The 20,348-nt window shown below is 47.5% G+C and overlaps 2 protein-coding genes across 4 annotated transcripts; one reads left to right on the top strand and one right to left on the bottom strand.

Moving 5' to 3' along the window:
- Positions 1–1,287: 1,287 nt before the first annotated feature.
- RNF10 (ring finger protein 10) lies at positions 1,288–17,404 on the top strand. 2 transcript variants are annotated; one of them, XM_065738873.1, is made up of 17 exons: positions 1,288–1,822; positions 5,806–6,008; positions 7,007–7,206; positions 7,875–7,965; positions 8,958–9,142; positions 9,222–9,358; positions 10,886–11,046; positions 11,552–11,680; positions 11,834–12,092; positions 12,300–12,433; positions 13,467–13,584; positions 13,881–13,982; positions 14,459–14,593; positions 15,250–15,347; positions 15,554–15,614; positions 15,718–15,876; positions 16,149–17,404. In XM_065738873.1, exons 1-17 carry the CDS (start codon positions 1,660–1,662, stop codon positions 16,223–16,225), a joined length of 2,412 nt encoding a protein of 803 aa, XP_065594945.1. In that variant the 5' UTR covers positions 1,288–1,659; the 3' UTR covers positions 16,226–17,404. The 2 variants fall into 2 exon arrangements, with proteins under 2 accessions (XP_065594945.1, XP_065594946.1); XM_065738874.1 differs by lacking the exon at positions 1,288–1,822 and adding an exon at positions 2,341–2,412.
- A 1,508-nt stretch (positions 17,405–18,912) lies between these two features.
- Positions 18,913–19,885, bottom strand: POP5 (POP5 homolog, ribonuclease P/MRP subunit). Of its 2 annotated transcripts, XM_065738891.1 has the most exons (5): positions 19,834–19,885; positions 19,626–19,768; positions 19,400–19,549; positions 19,175–19,258; positions 18,913–19,085 (listed from the first exon to the last, which is right to left on the bottom strand). In XM_065738891.1, exons 1-5 carry the CDS (start codon positions 19,851–19,853, stop codon positions 18,976–18,978), a joined length of 507 nt encoding a protein of 168 aa, XP_065594963.1. In that variant the 5' UTR covers positions 19,854–19,885; the 3' UTR covers positions 18,913–18,975. The 2 variants fall into 2 exon arrangements, with proteins under 2 accessions (XP_065594963.1, XP_065594964.1); XM_065738892.1 differs by lacking the exon at positions 19,400–19,549.
- Between the last annotated feature and the right edge of the window lie 463 nt (positions 19,886–20,348).

The raw sequence follows: 20,348 nt of genomic DNA on the forward strand, positions 1-20,348 counted from the left end.
ACCGCGCTTTCCTGTCGCTATGGCAACGAGTGCGGGCGCGAGGAGTACCGCCATTTCACCCTCCGCCCCGTGGTCAATGAGCGCGCGGAGTGGCGGCGGCGCTGGCCAATGGCTGGCGGAGGGGGCGGGGCTAGTGGCTCCGGGAGGCGGGCGCAGGGCAGTCAAAGCGTTGCAGCGGCGGTGCGTGTCTGCCCGCGGCACGGCGCGGCTCCGGGCTCTCGGCTCTCCGCTGTTGGGATGTCGTGTCAGCCTGCTGGATATGCCAGACGGATATGCCAGAGGAGATGCAGCAGAGCAGGCCGTGCAGTGCGCCTTGCGGACCCTGGAGGAACGCAGCCCTGAGTGCGGCGCTGCTGCTCACATAAAGAGGGTAAATGTTCGCTTGTATCTTCTGTTGAACGCTCAGTTCTGTTCAACTCATCAGCAGTCCTTCGCGCGCACGTGCCGGTGGGGAAGCAGTCGGAGCATCGTTGTTGTGCGGACACCGCGGGGCTCCGCCCTTCTCCGCTCTCGGGCGGCAGCGCGGACTCCCAGGCGCTCTCTCCCGCATGAGTTCGACCGGAGGTACAACCCCAGCTGGCGCTGCGTTGTGGGGAGGAGCTTTTCCAGCTGCGTGACACATGAGACCAATCACTTCATCTTCGCCTACCTGGGCCACGTGGCTGTTCTTCTCTCTAAGACCGGTTAGAAGCGGGGGCTGCTTCCCGACTACCCGCAGCCTGCTGCTCGCAGCCCGCCCGGCTGAGGACGCTGGGCACGGACTTTGCTGGAGCGGGTGGTGTTCTTCTTGTTCCTGGGGGGGGGAGATGGAAAAAGGAGCCCCTCCCTGTATTTATTAGCTCTCCCCAGCTAGCTTCTTTTCTAATAAAAATGTTGTTCTGCCCTTCAAAGCTGTGCAGCTGTCTGCCCTCTGCTATTGCTTGTGCTGCTAAATTCCCTCCGAGCATGGGTGACCCCCAACAAGTCTGTTCCTGAATCCAAAGCACTTACATGCTGCGGTAGATGTACTCATAACTCGCTAATCTTAACAGTAACAGATGAACTGGGGGCCAACAGGAGCAGCCCCTTTACGAGGCTTTTGCCGAAAGATTCTTTCTTTGTAACCTCCACAATCGCTTGTCACAGTTTCCTCGTGCGCGCCGTTGAGGTTCCCCCACCCCCCCGAGGACGGGCTGCGATCCGTTCCCCCGCCCCCAAACCTGTTCCGCTGTAGCCGCCGGGGACTACATCTCCCGGCGCTCCCCGCGCGCCGCCCGGGCCCGGCTCCATCCGGGTCCCGGCACTGCTGCGGGCGACTCGTCGCCATTACGGGGCAGCGGCGGCGGCCGAGCCGGGGCCGGGGCGGCGCCGAGGAGCCGGAGGGTGCCTGAGTGGCGCCGACCGCGCGGGCGGCAGGCAGAGCCGGGCCCCGCGGGGCTCCGTCAGCAGCTCTTTTTCGTCGTCGCCCGGAGCCCCGCAGGCCCGGCCCGGCCTTCCGCGGCCTTCCTCCGGTTCGAGCGGAGCGCCGAGAAGATGTCGCCATGAAGGAGGCCGAGACCGCGCTGCGCCGCCCCCGCCGGTCCCCCCCGCGGGCCATGAGCCTGGGCCCCCGCCGGCTCTTCCAGCGCCCGTCGTGCCCCCCCGCCCAGGGCCGCCGCTCGCCCACCGGGGCGCCCGTTGATGCTGCAGAGCCCGCCCGGCGCGCCCCCCGCCTCCGCCCCCGCCATGGACAAGAGCGGCCCCTGCGGCCCCGGTGTGCCCGGCTCCTCGGCCGGCGGCAAAGCGCAGCCGCCGCGCTCCTCCTCGGCCGGGCCCGCCGCGGGGGAGTCTAAGCCCAAAGGCGGTAAGAGCCGGGGGGGGGGGGGAAGGTCCTCGAGGCCTTCGGGCTGCGGTGGGGCCCTGTGGCTCGGGAGGGGGAACCTGGGGCCGTGCGGCTCAGTGCTTGGGTATGGCTTTCGTGAGGTGCTGGCACGGGCTGCCCGGGGGTGGTGCGGTCACTGTTACAGCTGTTCCACGGGAGATGTGGCACTGAGAGACACGGTCAGTGGGCATGGTGGGCTGGGCTGGGGTTGGGAATCTGAGAGGTCTTTAACAATCTCAGCGATTTCATGATCTGTGCTGGCGTTGGAGTAATCTTAGTGCAAAACCAAAGCTATGCCTCTCAAAACACGTGTACTGCTGCCCATCAAGGGGCCGTAACTCGGTTCTGTGCTCAGCCTGAGTGCCTCTCTGCTGTGCTAAAGGAGGTCCTGCACTCCACAGCAGTCCCTTACTGAATGTGCTGGTGACCCTCTTTGGGAGAGGTCAGAGTACATGTTGCAGCGTATCTGGTGTTGTAATCAAAGTGTCACAGCTGTCATTGCACACAGCTGGTTCTGCTGACCGAGCAGTTGGTGATGAGCCTTCCTGCTGCTTCTCCTGGCTCTCCTCCAGGTAAGACCTGAGCCTCCCCCAGACCCCTAAGGGTGATCTGAAGCCCTGTTCCTGACAACTCTGTTTTCTTCAAGATGCAGAAGTGGGGCAGTAGCATTCCAAGCGTGTGTTTGTAGTCCTGGAAGTAAGAGTGTCCCTACAGGTTGCTTCAACGCCTTCGCTGTCTGAATTTCCTTCCTCAGTGGTTTATTTCAGCTGAAATACTTCAGGCAGCTCACACGCTGTTAGCAGATCTGCTGTCCTGAAGGTGCTGGCTCCCTTTTTGACCTCTTAAGTGTGTTCAGGTTCCAAGTGGCCAAATACTGCCTGCTGTTCACCTGTATTAACTGATCTCCCACTGGATAGACTCCACTGAGCAGTCTGTGTGTATTTTTCTTTTAGGAATGTAGAGTTTTTCTGTTTTCAGGTGTATAGGATTTTTTTAATAACTTTCAAGTGTATTCTTAAAAGAATATCTGATGTGACATGGTTCTGCCTCTGAGACATCTGGTAACTGCAGTGGAGAGGTGTTATGGGATGAGTCACTACCCACACAGTGCACTGAGGAGGTCTGTAAAACAAGTAGCAACTGCGTTAGCAGGAGTTCATGTAGAAGTGTCTCCCTTGGAGCATGCTGAGAGCTGAAATGAAAAGGTTCCCCTGGTTGGATGTGGGCAAACAGCCCCAGGGTGAGCGTACATAATGCAGTGGTGTAGAACAGTGACTGTTTTCTCACTGTGTTGTCTCACAGGAGACGCTGACAACTCTTTCTCACACAGGATTTCTTTTTCAAGTTCCTTATCCGCCCAGAATCGCCCAGGCTGCAGCTAGCTGATGCAGCCTGCCAGGTCTGTCCTGGGTCAGGAGCTGTATGGGTGGTATTCTGAAACACCCTCTCCAGAAGGCTGACCTGTTTCATAAGTTGCTTTTGCACCGGTGCTCGCTGGCTTTTAGTCCAGCCGTGCTCTTTTCCTTTATGTGCTGCTCAGTTACCTGGTGTGGCTGTGTTTAGCTGAGGAAACGAAGGAAAGGCCATTCCTGAAACCATGGAGTAGCTTCTCCTGTTCCCTTGAAGCAAGCTAAGTGGTGTGCTACAGGTGCTTCCAACTTCTTTCAAATGTGGCCTTAGAAACTAAATTAAACTTTACTCCGTAAGGCAAGAACAGCTTTACTGCTAGCATTGTAAAGCTATATGGACAGCTTTTTGTAGGCCTTCTCTTGGTAAATGTATTACAGGTTAAATCTAATGAGAATTGAACAGTCAGTACCTCACCTGCACTTCTGCTGCCTGTGTCGAATTTGACAAGAAAAGGTGGAAGAATAAACCCCCAATCCAAACATACCCTACTTAAAACTTATAAGTGGCTGGTGTGAGAATCTTCTGCTTTCCTCCCTGAGTGAGTGCAGATATCCTGGTGCTCTGCCCTGCTCTTAAGGGAATGCAGGGAGGGATGACACAAAGCAGGGCTCTGCTGTGTGGCATACTGTAAAGGTCAGAAGGAGGAACTGCAGTGCTTAGTTTTGCAGGGAAAAAAGGGGTGTTCCAGTTTACAGACATGTTTCAAACTCTGTGTTGTCTGCTGACTTATTTCATTGCTACCTCGATGGACCGGAATCCCTGTGGGGCTAATTACTCTGGGAGGGGAAAAAGGGATCAGTAAAGTCAGGTTTGAAATGTTGGACTGTAATGTGATGGCCTTCCTGGAGAGGCACAGGTGGGGAGGACTCTTCTGTGCAATGTAAGAGCTGCTGCTGTGACTTGCAGAGCCTGGAGGAGCCTACATGAAGTGATGCAGTGTGGCAGGAATGTGTGTAAACCAGCTGGCTGACACGCCAGTGCCCTTGGTGATGACTAACCTAATTAAAACAACAAGGGGAAGGCAGTTCTGCTATCAGCACGCAGGAGCTGCTCCTGGACCTCATAGAGGAACATAAAAACCCACTTCAGACTGAACATCTCCTCTTGACTTTCTTTTTCCTCCTTCGAGGGCTGCAAAGCCTCTGTAGGCACGACAGGAACATGCCTTTCTGTGGCATTGGCTGTGGCTGCACATTTCAGAGGGCACTGAAGCAGCGAGCTCTGCTTGTAAACAACTGAAGCAGTGGTTCAAACCTCCTCTAAATAACTTGATTTTTTTGACCTGAGACTCAAGGGTGTTGATTATAGCCTCTTTCCTGCAGACACTCCAGAAAAGGTCTATCTAATCATGAAGCCAGGCCTGGTTACACCCTGAGCTCTTGGCAGCTTCTGGTGTGTTTTTTCCCTGATAACACTGAACCTGTGTCCTTTAGCCTGCATGCAGGGCAGAGCAGGTGTTGGAGATCAGTGTCTGTGGTTCTGGTAGGTTGATTTCCTTCTGAACTGAGGGATCAGTGTGAGTAATGCTATCGTGAGTTACACTGACGTGTTTGCTGCCATATGAGATTTATCTTAAGGGGTGGGAAGGACTGCAGAGTGGGAAAGGAGAAAGTAATAGGATTATTTTATGAAGAGGATCTGGTTGTTGTAGCAGTATGAGGTGTGTGTGATGCTGAATAGCTGTGGTGTGGGGACGGCTGTTGTGCAGAGATCCCATCTAGCCTGGGGAGTTGAGCTTCCATGCTCATCAGCAGAGCTCTTGTGCCACTAAAGCTTGTGGCAAGTGGTGGAAAGCAGACTGCTGTGTACTTGAGGCATTTCCAGTGTTAGGTTAAGACTATTGGAGACATCTTCATGGCATGAGGCTTCAGTTCTAACTGTTGAAGAAGCAGCTGTGTAGACACAGGAAATACAGGAGCCTGGCTGACTTTTCTGCTCATGTGAGCCTCAGTCCTGCAGTGTTGTGCCTTGTGCTTGTTTCCCGTGCTGTATGGTCGGTTCTGTGCTCGGCATGCTTCCAGGCAAACAGTCCTTGTTGTGTGGGTGGTGGACTTAGTACTCAGGTATTGGGAATGTGCCCTGCGAGGCCGAGAGGTCGGGCCTGTACTTCAGCACTGATGGGTGTTCGTTGGCCTTGTGAGAGAAAAGGGTCTTTTTTAAAACAGATCAGCTGTGGTCACAGTGAAAATAGGCAGTGGAGTACTGAAAAGTGAGACCCTTCAAGGCAGGCGGCAGTATTTATTTAAGGGAAGGAGGTAAAATGTTCAGAAATGGAATGAAAAATGACCCAGTTGGTTCTTGTAACGGGCTGTGAAGGCGCAGTGTTAGCACTCATCGCTGAGTGCACCCCGCAGCGTGCTGATGTCTGCTCACAACGACTCCGAATTGGGGTGAAGAAAACTGAGAAAACGGTTCTAATAAAGGATAAAGCACGGGGACTCAGTCCTTCCCTGTACTCTTTGACCAGTTTGTTGTCTGTGTACATGCCCTCCTTCTGGCTGGTGCTTGCAGGCTGCTGGGGCTCTCTGGCTGATCCTTGTGTTGTTTTCTTTCAGATGGAAAGAATACGAATGGATCCAAACAGCGCTACAATCGGAAAAGAGAAACTTCCTATTCCAAAAATGAGAACTTTTCCAGTCAGTCCCGTCGCTCCAATTCACAGAAAAGCAAAGCTTTTAACAAGATGCCCCCTCAGAGGGGCGGTAGCGGTGGAAGTGGCAAACTTTTTAGCTCTAGTAATGGTGGAAGACGAGATGAGGTGAGAATTGTAACGCGGTGCCTCCAAGGCCTTCTTTCTTGGAACGAGAGGATCACTGACCTGCCTAGATAGGTCTTCTGTGGGAAGGGAAGGAGCAATAAGAGGTGCTCACATCGGTGAGACGCCAGATTGAGTGGGAGCAGAACAACCTTGCAACAACAGAAGAGGAGTGCTGTCTGCTCTGAGGGACTTGCAATAAAAAGAACAGTAAAACTAGTGGAATTGCCATCTGAGGAATGGGTACCTAGGCAGGCCGTGTACATATCTCATGAAGCAAAGGTCCTTCATGAAAATACCTAGTGGTAACAATTTCTAGCTCTTAAAGGTCTGAGGTGATTGTATCTAACCACTTGAGTGTACGTACTTGCATGTAGTAGCGTCATTGAGAAAGTAGTCAAATTAACCTTGGTGGCAACAAGATGGAGTAAAACCAGACTGAGGCTTCTTACGGTGATGTGGGTGTAAAAACTGTAGAGTATTGATGGGTTTGGATTGATACAGAAGACACTGATTTGTCAGTATTAGTGGATGAGCAATGCTCCTTTGCCTAGAATGCTAACTGTCATAACTCATTGGCTGTCTCTGTTGAATTCTCATTCTCTGCTTCTTTATATGAAAACTAACAAAAACAAATATGATCTGTGCAAATAGGAATCAAACTTGTATTACTGGCTATCTAACACAATACTGTGAGGATCTGAACAACTTCCTTCTGTTATTAACCTCGTCTGCTGGGTATTGTTGGCTTTTACTTCTCATCATGTAGGTTGGTTTTATGCTCTCCTCCGATTGATCGGTGTGAGGTAAGACCACTCAGTTATAACTTTCAAGTTCTCATGCACTTCTTATGCTGCAGTGCTTGATTTGAACAGTGGGAATAGGAGAAGGTGAGTGCTGCACATTCTGTATGTTATCATTGTCAGAGCCTGGATATCAACTTGTACTGATGCTTTTGCAGTAAATTCTGGCAAGTTCTAATAAATGCTGTTGTCTCTTAGGTAGCAGAGGCTCAACGGGCAGAGTTCAGTCCTGCCCAGTTCTCTGGCCCCAAGAAGATTAATCTGAACCACTTGCTGAACTTCACTTTTGAACCCCGTGGCCAGACTGGTCATTTTGATGGGAACGGACATGGCAACTGGGGGAAAAGGAACAAGTGGGGACATAAGCCTTTCAACAAGGAGCTCTTCCTACAGGCCAAGTGAGTGGAAGACTAACAGGGCTGTTAGAATTTTACAGAGACAGTAAGCTGTGAGGGTTGATGAGCCAGGGAATTGTTAGACCGTGCATACTTGTATTGATTTCCCCAGGGTAAAATTACCTCTGTAGTTTTTAGTATTCACAGCTGTACTTTGAAGAGGTTTAAAAAAAAAATAGATCAAGTTCTCTTCTTTGTCTATTGACAGTATATCTAACTGAGTCTTCTAGACACAATGTAGTTGGCCTTCCACCTTAATTTTCTAGCACTGTGACACTCAGTTTGTTAAGACCTGTGTAGTTTCCTTATGGAAGATGATCCTTCCTTCCGAAAGACAACATGTTGAGATGGTAGGGATGGCAACTGCCAAATCAAAGCTAATCTGAATTTGTAAGTCTCAGAAGCAAAGACCCTGACACTGTTTCTTATTTTTTTTCTGGAAGACTAGTCTGCCTGGCTCACTCTATGATGCTATTTCTAACTACAGTTAGATGTGCCTGTGTTCTAGGAATCTGATTGTGAACTGAACTTTGTTTTTTGTTGGTAGAAGTTAGCAACTGTGTACAGCAGTTTTCTGCCGGGCAAAGAAACTCTGAGAATCCTGTGGGGAAGTTCTCAAAGAATTATTAGAAACAACTGGGTAGATCATCTGTCTCTTTGCCTTTCCCCAGCTGCCAGTTTGTTGTCTCTGAAGAACAGGACTACACAGTCCACTTTGCTGATCCAGATACCTTGGTCAACTGGGACTTTGTGGAGCAAGTGGTCAGTACTGATGGGCTAGATTTTTTTTTCCTCCTTATTAAGAAACTCAACCTGTTTTTAACTGTTTCTTTGTGATGTTACGTAAAACTCAGCTGTTTCTGAGCTTGAGGCCTCTTCTGTCACTCCCACAATACTGGGAAAGATCTGTCATGGAATATGTTATGAAGTACTTTGACAGGAAAAGAGAAGTGCTAAAATCTATTAGGAAAATTAGCAGCTTCTTGCTTTCGCAGATGGAAGCACATCAAAAATAGTATCTGACATTCTATAGACTCAGTCCTTGTGATCAAGATATTAACAGAAAACTTGGGCATGAGTCCATGAAGAAGGACTAGAGTGTAGAATTTTGAAGAATTATCATGTGCATAGGTGGCCCATCTTGCCTAGCAACGAAGTGGAAAATCTCTTGATGATCGTGGCCAGAACGTTAGGTTGCCTGAAGTAGAAACTTAACGGTCTGCAAAGACCAGTCATGGTGCATCATGTAGCTGATGGGAAGGTGTCTTTGTTTACTGCTGTGTGACGCTGAGGGATCTGAAAAATCAGGTGCTTGCATGGCTGTTTTGTCTCTGCAACACAGCTATCAAAAATGTGACTGAACTATTATGTTCATGGAGATAGGTATGTTCAGTCTCTCAGTTAAACAGGACTGCACACATGTGCTGGTGTGAGGTAACAGAATTCACTTGCTGTCTTCTCTGTGTCTGAATTCAGAGGATGGTGGTGTTGCTAACTCTTAAGAGATTAGGGGAAACACAAGAAGAGTTGCTTTTTTAGTGTCATTAGAGTAAAAATGCCAGCTGGGTGACTTTGAGGGTTATTGCTTGTATAGGCTGAAAGTGTTTAGTTCACAGTGGACTTAAACTCTTGATAAATAAGCAGAACCTGAAGAGCTGAAAGCCTAACAGAGTAGTTCTTACAGGTGGTTTAGCTTCTGTGCTGCGAAATGATTTCCATGTCTAACTTGCACTGTTCTTCTCGTGCCATTTCAGAGGATTTGTAGCCATGAAGTGCCCTCTTGCCCAATCTGTCTGTACCCACCTACAGCAGCAAAGATCACCCGCTGCGGGCATATCTTCTGCTGGGCGTGCATCCTTCATTATCTCTCCTTGAGTGAGAAGACCTGGAGTAAATGTCCTATTTGTTATGGCTCAGTTCACAAGAAGGATCTCAAGAGGTGAGATGGCATTTGATTAAGTGATAAATGTTTTTTGAAATGTTAATTTTACCCTGCTAACCCTGTCCTTGCGTTGCAGTGTTGTGGCTATGGCAACACGTCAGTATGCAATTGGTGATGTCATTACAATGCAACTGATGAGAAGAGAGAAAGGTGTTCTCATAGCACTGCCCAAATCTCAGTGGATGAATGTGGTGCAGCCTGTTTATGTTGGAGGTGAGTGTATCAGTCCTGCTGGCTGGCATCCTGTTCTGAACTGTGACCTGTTTAGACAAGGCTTGCCATGGAAGTTTCATGCTGCTGACTTGAAATAGTTCAGACCACAAAGCATGCATTTTAGCATCTGAAAGCCATAATGATCACATCTTAATAATTCTTCTACTCACACTTGACTTTTTGTAAGACTTTAACATGCATAGTGCTTTCCTTCAAGCCCTACGGACTTCCCTACGGACCTTAAAAAAAAAATAGTTTTTGCTATTTGTACATTTTGTGCTGCGTGGTCACTCTCTGCTTTGGTTCTTTGGTGGCCCTACCTTTTGCCTTCTGGCTTCTCATTCTGTGGCTTAGTTTCTGTGTCTAAACTATTTCAAGGGTGTATTTTTCAACAAGGTTTTCACCATCTTCACTAAGGACTGTAGTCAGTCTGGGGGAAATAGTCAAAATTCTTGCAAACCTACTCCAAGCATCTGTTGCCTGACTTCTCCAGTTTCTCCACTCAAGTAATGTGACTAATACATCATCTTATCTGTTAATATTGTGAAAATCCTTTGATTAAATAAATGATTTTACTTAACACTACTGTTTTGTGGGCTGTCTTGGCTCACTTGGTTTTGCAGCCACATTTGTAAAAAGCTGCATGCATTTAAGCTCTCTGCAAAAAGTCAAGCTTTGCAACTTATGCTGTGTATCTAAGTATGCAGAATGTGTGCTTATGTTTCACTCACTTTTGCAAGTAAAAGACTTTAAATCCTCTTACAAAAGAACAAATCCTTCTATAAAAATCCAGTACTGGATTTGAGATCATTCCAAACCCAGAACATTCAGCATTAATGGGGTGTTCTGTAGACAAAGTTGTGCAGAGGTTGGGCCTTAGGAAGCAATGAATACAGGCTGTACCAGTATGTGATGCTGTTGCTGCTGTAAAGCTTATAGTTAAGCACTCTAGTAATAAGATGACTATGTTTTGCTAAGTTTCTTTAGTTTATCTACTATTTCTGGCATGCTTACTGTAAAAGACTAATAATAATTAGTTGAATTATTAGACTAATAATGTGTATGGGTTTTGAATATGTAAGGGATTATGAACTTGTTTGAGACAAAACAGTTGCCATATTTTTGAGTATGTAGAGAAGAGGAAGAAGCTACAGGCTGGATTGTCAGGAAGCTGTGACCACTGTGGGCTTCTCAGGGCTGATGCTTCTGCAGAAGAGAAGCTTGATGCTGACCTTTTTGATGCTGAGCAATTAAGTGGTGAATTGGCAGGTTGAAAGTGGCAGATAAACTGCTGTCACAGAGATCTGCGTAGCAGAGCAGGCATTTGGCACCAGCTCGTGCCATCAGTAATGTAACAGTGACACACAGAGTTTGTATTAAATGCTTTCTAAATATTGTCCACTTTGCAGTGGTTTAACTCACAAAATTGAGCAGTAATAAAACTTCAAAGAAACTGTAATTCCCTTTGGCGATTCAAACTGGTGCCTCTGTGTGAAGATACTAATGGTTTTGTGTTCCTTCTGTTAGATGACCAGCACAGCCAGTATTCAAAGCTGCTTTTGGCATCCAGGGAGCAGGTCTTGCAGCTGGTGATTCTGGAGGAGAAAGCAGCATTACTAAAGCAGTATGAGGAGGAAAAACATACTCCCGAGGCATGCTTCATTGAGGCAGCCATCCAGGAACTGAAGGTGAGAAACTGGATGGTTTTAGTAACTTTATTTTTAACAGTAAGCTGAGCATTTATGTTCTGCCACTGAAGTGACTGTGATTATTCTGGTGTCTGTAATCAAAGTGCTAATGTTTGGGGCGAGAGTAGCAATAGAAATCTTGGAGCCCAAAGGCTACAGTCTCCTCCAGGTACCTGCTGTGATACCTTCACATGATGGCAGAACGTGTTTCACTAGATGGGATTCCTTCAAAAAGTGTGGAGGGGTTCTGCTTTCAAAGGAAGTCTAGTCATTTCTGGGATAAATTCTGTGCCATCAACGTGAGCAAACCTGTGCACTATTCCTTTCCAAAGCCTTTAGGTGCCCTACAGGGGGAGGGGACCTCTCTTCAATAGTCAGTCTTTATCACAGATAAATTACAGATCTTTGAAAAACCTGAATATAGGCCAAGGCTGAAAATAATTAAGGTGATAGACTCCTGGCTAAAATTGGAAACTGAAATTTGTTCTCTTTGGCTGACCTGCAGGAGCGAGAAGCAGCGCTCTCTGCTGACCAGGATAAAAGCAGTGGTGTTGCTGGAATTAGTGCAGCTGTGGAAGAATTGGTCCTAGATAGCTCCAAGTCAGTGGGGTCTGCAGTTTCCCAAGAGAAAAAGGTGAGTGACAGCTCTGTTCAGACAGATCTTAATATCCAGTTCTGCCACTTAACACTGCTGTGCTGGGTGAACTGGTACCAAAGGTTTTGGTGGTGGTGGTGATCTTTTGAAGGAGGTGATGTAATTCTAACTGTGTGCTCTCTGCTGTATTAGTGTGAGGTGGAATATCTCTCTGCGTTTGACGAGGAGCTTGTGGAGCCTTGCTCTGATGTAGCAAGTTCCTTTTTGCCTCCTGTTGAGTCAGAAGAGGCAGTGTTGGATGAAGAGGAATTACATGAGGTGGATAACATAGGGGAACCTGAAGTGAGCACTACAGGAGGATCAAATCCAGCTGAAACAAGCTACCAGGAATCTAAAGAAACAGTTAGCAGTGGACATCTTAACAGCTCTCCTTTTTACTATTTCTATCAAGGTAGGTGCAATGGAATCCTGAGTCATGGGGGCAGAGATGCCTCCTTTGGGACACTTGTCACTTTGCTAGATTCAGCCAAACTGAAGTAAAACTCCCACACCCTCATAAAGGAATTTCAGTTTCATTACAGTTGAGTGGACTGAGGTGGGTAGAAGGGTGTTCAAAAGTTAACTGGCAAAGAACAACTGATGATGTCTTATGTTACAGCGGAAGATGGACAGTGTATGTATCTTCACCCTGTGAACGTTCGATGCCTTGTTCGTGAGTATGGCAGCTTGGAGAAGAGTCCAGAGAAGATAACTGCAGCTGTAGTAGAGATAGCTGGATACTCAATGACAGAGGTAGTTACTTTACTTGTATTTCAGCAGTTTGATCTTTGTAACTGATAGGTGAGATGTTTCTCTTCAGTAATGAGAAGTAATCGCTGTGAATGGGTAGGCATGCTAATGTTTGTGATTGAAGGCATCTGTGTAAGCTGTAATACTTTGTTTTTTGATTGACTTATGCAGTTTAGCTTGCTTTCTTCTAGAAGGCAAGAAGTTTTAGAAGTAAGGCGGTTGGAAGCTTGATGTTGTTTTGTTCTTAAAGCCATCTTAAAGAAGAAAAAAAGAAAAATGTATAAGTAACTTGAAGTAGACACATTATCTTTCTGAACCTGAAGGAGTGTTCTGCATCTGTCTTAAAGAAGCAATTGTTTCTGAGCATCAAGGGTAGAGGTAGGGTGTTTGTAGGAGAAAGAGGGTGGAAAGTAAGTTGAGTGTTTGAGATGAGTGGAGTGTTTAAAGCACTAAGTTCTGGAATGATTGCATCTTGAATTTCTTTACCTTGGATAGACAGACTACTGTAAGAACTGACATGTGCAGTGACAACTGAATGTAATTCCTAATTTGTCTTTATTTAAGTATATACTTGAGTAAGAGTGGATGCAGAGACTGGTGCATTCTTTCTGCTGTGCAAGGAAAAATACAGAATTCAGCTTCTTTCAGTCTAGCAGAGAGGTAGTTAGCAGTCAAAAGAGTTAAAGTGCAGAAGGCAAATTCAGTTGAGTGCGAGCGTAAGTGCTTTGGAGGGCTAGTATTGTAGAATTTTATTCCAGTAATGTGAGAAGGGAGGAATAACAGGAAAATCAGTAAGTGAACTGGAATAACTTAATCTAGGTATGAATATGGTACAGTTGTTGGGGTATTTGGTTCTGACCCAAGGCATCATTCACATTTTGAAGTTCATAAAATGATTACTGTGTCACTGTGCTGATTTCTTTTTTCCTATTTGATTTGATGAGGGGTGGGCATTCAATCTCCACTGCTGTTCATCAGCATGGCAGTCTCTAGATCTTGCAATTAGATATCTGCCTTTTTTTGTTGTTGTTATCAGGATATAAGACAGCGTCATCGTTACCTCTGTCACTTGCCCCTCACTTGTGAGTTCAGCATTTGTGAACTGGCTCTGAAGCCACCCATCATCTCTAAGGAGACCTTAGAGTTGTTCTCAGGTTTGTACTTAACCTTCCTAAGAATCTCAGTGAGGGGGGAATAGAAATAGAAAAAATGGCTTTATTCCTTGTGCATCAACTGGCTGCTGTCTGCTAGACAGAACAACCTCCATTTGCTGCTTTAACAACAATTATACAGAGAATAAAAAGGCCTGACTGCTTGCAAGAGCATGTTGTTTGTAAGCATGTCTTGTTACTAATGTGTTCCAACCAGACACATTGTTCACAAAGCTGGAGAAAGCGTTGCCAAAGCATCGTGTGGTTCTTTTGTATCCAATGCTGTGTGTTGCTCCTAGATGACATTGAGAAGAGGAAACGCCTGCGGCAGAAGAAAGCTCGTGATGAACGCCGTCGTGAACGCAGAATTGAGATAGAGGAAAACAAGAAGCAGGGCAAATGTAAGTTTTCCTTGAGCATAACTGGGGGGGGGGCTGGGGGTGTCACAGTCCTCTCTAGTTGCTGAGCTGATTTCTTGAGCTGTAGGAGGAACTGTGAGGCCTTTAGTTTGTAGTATGCACTTAGAAATTGTACATACTACAAACCGCATTGTAATCTTGTTCTACAAAGTGACAAAGTCAGGGTGCTGAATGATGCTATGCAGTTCCTGCTTACTTGCACATTAGGGAAGAGAGGACTTTTGAGGGCACAACTATCCAGTTCTCAGGATTCTTGATTTCTGTTTTTATAATATAGAATGGAAAATGTAGAAGGAGAGAGGAAAAAAAAAAGCCTGGAAGCTGCTTCCATCCTGCAGCAGGGCTTGTAAAGTAGATCATGGAAAGAAAATTTCTGAGTTGGCACCTACTAGCATCCTGAAACAACTTGCTTGACAGTTTTCCCCCACACTGTGTACTGATTCAGAATCTCTTTCTAGATCCAGAAGTCCACATTGCTTTAGAGAATCTGCAGCAGTTCCCTGCCTTTACCACTTGCCATGGAGAAACTACCAGCATTGATCATCAGAGCTTCTGTCTGTCTCCTCTTGGCAGAAGTCCTGTGTTTCAGACAGGTGAGCATCTGGAAAGACATACTGTATAGCTCTTGGTTGTTCTCTGAGGGTCTGCTGCTCAGGTCAAGCTAATGTGACCAATGACTACTATCCTGGGTTGCCTGACTGATGGTACTCATGTGACTAACATGAAGTGATTTGCTTTGTACTGTCTGTACTGTAGTGACAGTGATATCTACACTGTAGTTATTGCACCTTTTAAATCTTAGCTGACACAGAAGAGGAAAAAAGGGGACAGAGTTGGGGGAAGGTAGAAATGCATGCGTGACAGCAATACACTGCTGGCATTTTTTTTCTCCATCTTCCCCCATGTTGCTGCAAAACAACTGATGAGCACTCCATTTGTTGTCTAGTGATGCATCACCAACTGTTGTATCTTGCAGGTCTTAAAAAAAAAAACAAAACATTAAGTAGACATTATTAAGTGCTGTTTTAAAAAGGAACAAACAACTCAGAAATTAAACAAAACAAAAATTACCCCACAATATTTTCTTATTTCTAAATACTGAGGAAATTCAAGGTGTGGTTAATGGATGGAACCAGTGAAATAAAACTGTTGTCATTCCAGAAGATCCTTCATTTCTGTGTCATACTTATAAGCTATATAAGTGCCTTTGCCAAATGCACCTGGCTTTAACCAATTCTTTTCTTGTTAGATTCTATTCCAACTCCATTTTCACCTGCTGCCAGCCAAGCCAGCCCATCACTTTGTGGGAGTTTAGAAGAAGAGTCTCCGTTCCCATCCTTTGCCCAGGTAAGCCATGTGGCAGAGTAAATCTTGTCAGAGGTGCTTGTATCTTAGTGGATGAGTCTGAAAACACAATTGCAGTGTAGGATAAATCTTAAGAAGACATAGGATTTGGGGGCTGGACGGGTTCCTGGGTTTTCTTGCTACTTAGGGTGTATGCAGGATTGTTCTGATGTGTGGGATTTAACCAGACCTTACAACTTTTTTGATAGATGTTGAGGGTTGGAAAGGCAAAATCTGAAACATGGCCCAAACCTGCTCCAAAGACAAAGGGTAAGGAAACTTTTCTGTGCATCTAAATCTTAAAGAAATTCTGTAGCTTAACAAGAAACACCTGGAGCATGGAGAGGCATTTGCATGCATCCCTTTCTTTCAGATGAGAACACTCTGGCACTCCCTGTGCCAGTAGAGAGCGATGGAGAAAGCGACAGCTCTGACCGCATACCTGTGCCCAGCTTCCAGAATTCCTTCAGCCAAGCTATTGAGGCAGCCCTCCTGAAACTGGACAAACCGTCCACAGCTGATCACTTATCAGGTGAGGAGGGGAGGCTTCAAATAATTCTGAAGTAAGAGAAAATGAATGTTTCTCCTTCCGGGAGAAAAAAAAAGCAATTTTGGGGATCAAACATTGGCTGCAAAACAGGTTTGATAAGTATCAGGTTGTGGTTTATGAACCACTTGGTTAGTGCTTCTGGTAGCTTAAAGCAGTTCTCCTAGACAGAGCTGAGATCTCCAATTAGCAGTCGTTTCTTGTGTGATATTCCTGTTCCACTAGAAGAATGACAGTATCATTTTAATTCTTCACAGAGGAAAAAGGAGGGAAGAAAAGAAAGAAACAGAAGCAGAAGCTACTGTTCAGCACCTCTGTTGTTCACACAAAGTGATTCTGCTATTCAAGAGAAGTTTCCTCTCCTGGTTTTCTTTTCACTTTGCTTTGTTTTGCTGCTATAGTTTAAGTATTTAAATTTGAACAGACTAAACTTGTTTTTTTTTCAGGGCTTCTAGGGGGTTCAGGAGGAAACCATGACAGTATATGTTGAAGGGTTTTTTTTATACCAGCTTACCACATTGATTATACTGAAACAAAGTTTTGAAAGAAAAACCCAGAGACCATTCAGCCAAGGCTTCTAGTCAATACTGTGTCAGTTCTTTTGGCCTAGCAAGCAGTATGAAAGTATTTACACCTGTATGATACTGCTAGAGTGCTGCAGTATTGCTTAACTGGAGAGGCAGAGAGCCTTTACTTCCCCCAGGTATGCATGGACAGAAGTCTGTCTGATTGTGACAGTAGTGCTGTTTCAGTAAAGCTGTTAAACTGCTTTCTTTGAAAATTGGTTTCCTCTGCACTGGGGCAAAAGAGCTTTCTGGCTTTGAGGTATTAGCTGCTGTCTGTTCTTTTTCTAAACAGCAAGAATTCTTTCTGTTCTCCTGGCTTTGAAAGGCTTGAAGCCGAGGTGAGTGTAAAGCAGAACTTGGCTACTTGGTTTTGAAGTGACTGTTGCTGAAATGGTGTATTTCAAAACACACACTGGCACTAGTGGTAGAAGGAACTCCTGGCTTATCTCAGTTGTTTAACTTGTTGTTTTTAATGTGAGTTGAATTAGGCTGCTAATTTTCTTTTTCCTTTTGCCAACCATGGCTGACAAGTTCTTTGTAACCTGATGATCATCCAGACTAAGCACTCCACCTAGGGTCTTGGTAACTAGGTGAATGATGTTTTGACACAGGCTGCTCTTGAATTGGAGGAACAAATGATAGCTGGAGCGTATAGACACTTTTATCCCCCAGCAAGAAACATGGGTCTCTTGCACTGGGATAAGGGCCTGTATCTGCTTGGTTCTGGGATGTGAGCTGATGTGCAGTAAGCACCTTGGGCTATAAACATGCTTCTTCTGGACCCCTCCTTCCTCTTTCTTTGGGTGGTTGCATTCTGCACTGCTTGTGGTTTGATTTGAAGCTAATGAGTTAAGTGGTGTGGATTTTGTTAAATAAAATGAACTGTAGGTGTAATGTACCAGCCAAGGCCACCAGTCACAATAAATCTTATGCGCACATTTACAATACTGCAGACTTCTTGAGCTGTAACATTTATCACACCACTTTTGGTAACACGTTCCAATCTTAGCCTCCTATTAATCATACAGATCTCCTTTCAGGAAGCTGGTATGAAGTTCCATGGAACTTATAGGGCAAGAGTGACAGGTATCTTAGGATAGATTCAGCCACTCCCATATGGAGAAGTGCATTCACCTAGGCTTTGTAAAGCTTGTGTGCTTCCTTTAAGCAGCAGTCTGTGCCTGCTGTCACACTGAGCAAGGAACCCACCTGTCTGAAACATCTGTTGTTAGGTATCCTCTCACCACTGCTACATTCACTGCTTGTATCCCTATCTTAAAAAGTCTGTCAGTATACTGTGACTGCTTCATGTCAAAACAGGAGGCTCTTTCTACAGGTGCTTCCTCGAGGCACTGGAGTAGCAAAGAGCACAAAACACTGCAGCTGTGAGCCAGAAAGAGGGGGGAGACTGGGAGGTCAAGAATGTTTCTATTACTACAGGAGAACAGAGGGAACACTTGCAAAACATTCTTTGAAAGCAGCTTAATTTCACACTTGGTCACAATTAACTACACTCGAGGGAAAGACAGCACAGCTTGTCAAGGGAATGCAAAGAAACAAAGTGCCTAGGAGTGGTACACAGCTTGTTCATGCTTCAGATGCACAATGGAAAATTGTTGGTGGGGGCACAGAAAGCCATTAAATAAAGAAAAAAAAATCAAGTACGCAGTTAACTGTGTTCACAATACTGTTGTTTCCTACTTTAATAGTCATTTTAAGCCATGGAACAGGGGCAACTATTTGAGTGTCTAACCCTTTTATGTTGTTTATTATCTCCTACACTGTTCCAGTCAAGTTTTCTTTGCATTGACAAGAGAGAGGGGTTGGAGCTGGTACAACTCTCCTCCATGTCTCACTGGCACTAGATCAAGGGAAGGAGTGCAGGCAAGGAAGGCTGTTCTCTCTGCAGGGGCAGTCTCCATAGGACAGATCTTCAACTTGTGTCTTGTTTTCCTATGGATTCAAGAGATGTGAGCAGCAGTGCTACTTTCCTGTAACTGATTTGGTGTAACCTTAATAAATATCTAAGCAGTAATTGTACCTGTGAGTTTTAAAATTGTTTGGATGCAGCTGAGCCCTGTAATTCCACCTTGTGTTCCCTGTAGTCTATACTCCTGTGTAGACAATCAGTGCTTTTGTGACTCAGAGCACCAGACAGCCCTCTCAAGAATAGGTGCACTTGTAGATAAGGTCAAAAACTAAAGTTATTGCTCTCTGTACTGGAAGAGCATAACTACATTTCTTTCAAATGCCAACTGCCTGAAGCTCACTTCTACCTCAGCACGAAGATGGCGTTGAGCTACTCCACTCCTTAGGAGCAGTCAAGGGCTTGACTACTGGAATAAAAGAGGCAAGAAATCTATGCAAAGTGTAATTTTTGTGTTTTTTGAGTGCATTTTATTTAAGAACACTTGGAGAAATGAAATAGGGACAAGAACAGCAAACTTTACTTAATACAGTAAGCTACGTGGTTTCATCTTGATTATACAGATCCAAAACAAAGGTGAGCAGGTGATGCTCAGTCTGTTTCTGCGCCATCCTCCTCCTCCTCCTCCTCCTCCCCGCTCTGAGGCTGCTCTTCTGCCAGGGAGCAGCTCAGCACCGACTGCCGCACGCTGTGCCTCTCCTCTGCCAAAACACACAGCAGCAGCCGTGCAGCAGCAGCCGTGCAGCAGCCCTGCCGACCGAGGCAGTGCCGCAGGGCCAGAGGAACTCACCTTCGCTCGTACAGTTCTGCAGCAGCAGCAGCAGCTGCCTTCTGTTGTACTGGATTAGAAACTTCTGACAGGTTCTTATGGTACCTGCAGGAGAGCGGTGTGTAGCACACACTGAAAGCAGGTGCTGTTCCAGCACAGAGCAGGCCGTGCTATCAGCCGATGCAGGCCGGGCACGGCCGCCACCACTCACGGCTCACCCTCCCCCCCTCCCGGTGCCGCGCTCACCGCCGACGTGCAGCGTGCGCAGCGCGCAGGGGAAGCGCTGCCCGCGGCCCTCCAGGTGCCGGACGAGCGGCAGCGCCGAGCACAGCAGGCGCTGGAAGTCCTTGCGGCAGCGCAGCAGCACGGTGCCGGTGTAGGCGTTCAGGTACTTCACTGCGGGCCGAGCGCAGCCGTCAGCGCCCGCCCTGCCGAGCCCTCCGCCCCGCCCGCCGCGGCCCCGGCCCGCTACCTGTGAACGACACGCAGCAGCACCCCAGCCCGTAGTCCCCGTGCGCCCGCGCGATGGCGTCCCTGACGGCGAGGCCCACCGCGCGGTCCTCGATGCACTGCCGGCACCGCGGGTCCTCCGAGAGCACCTCGCACAGCACGTACCTGCGGGCGGCGGGGCGCTATGGGGGGGGAACGGGCGGCGCCGCGCCGCCTCCCCGCGGCCTCACCTGTTCTTGAAGCGAACCATGCCGCCTCCGGGCCGCTCCGCGCGGATGATGCTCCCAGCCAATGGGCGAGCGGCCTCGGCGCGTCGCAGCCAATCGCGGCCGCGCGGGGGCGGGGAAAGAGGAAGGACTTCCCGTCTTCGCTCAGCCTGCGCGGCCCCGCCTTTCCTCCTCCGGCTGGCCGTGGCTCTGCGCATGCGCGCCTCCTCCCGCGCTCCTGCAGCCGCCGCGCGGGGGCGCTCGAGGCGCGGTGTGAGGCGTCGAGAGCCGTGTGAGGGCCTCGTGGGTGCGCGGCCGTGATTCACACAAAGCCGTGGTGGGGTCGTGCGATTCCCGTCCTGGGGGATGAACTGCCGCCCCGGGAAGCACAATGCTGCTGGCTGCCGGCCCTGCTGCTCCCGATGTCTCCTGGCTGCCTTCCGTTGCCTGCGGCCGCACCTTCAGGCACGTGTTTCTGAGGGCACGCTGTCCCGCAGGGTTCTGTGCCGTGAACAGAGGGCTGCGGCTGTACGCCAGCC

This window comes from Cyrtonyx montezumae, unplaced genomic scaffold, assembly GCF_038088225.1.
Source record: "Cyrtonyx montezumae isolate F1298 unplaced genomic scaffold, pur_monq_1.0 scaffold_23, whole genome shotgun sequence".
Lineage (NCBI taxonomy): Eukaryota > Metazoa > Chordata > Aves > Galliformes > Odontophoridae > Cyrtonyx > Cyrtonyx montezumae.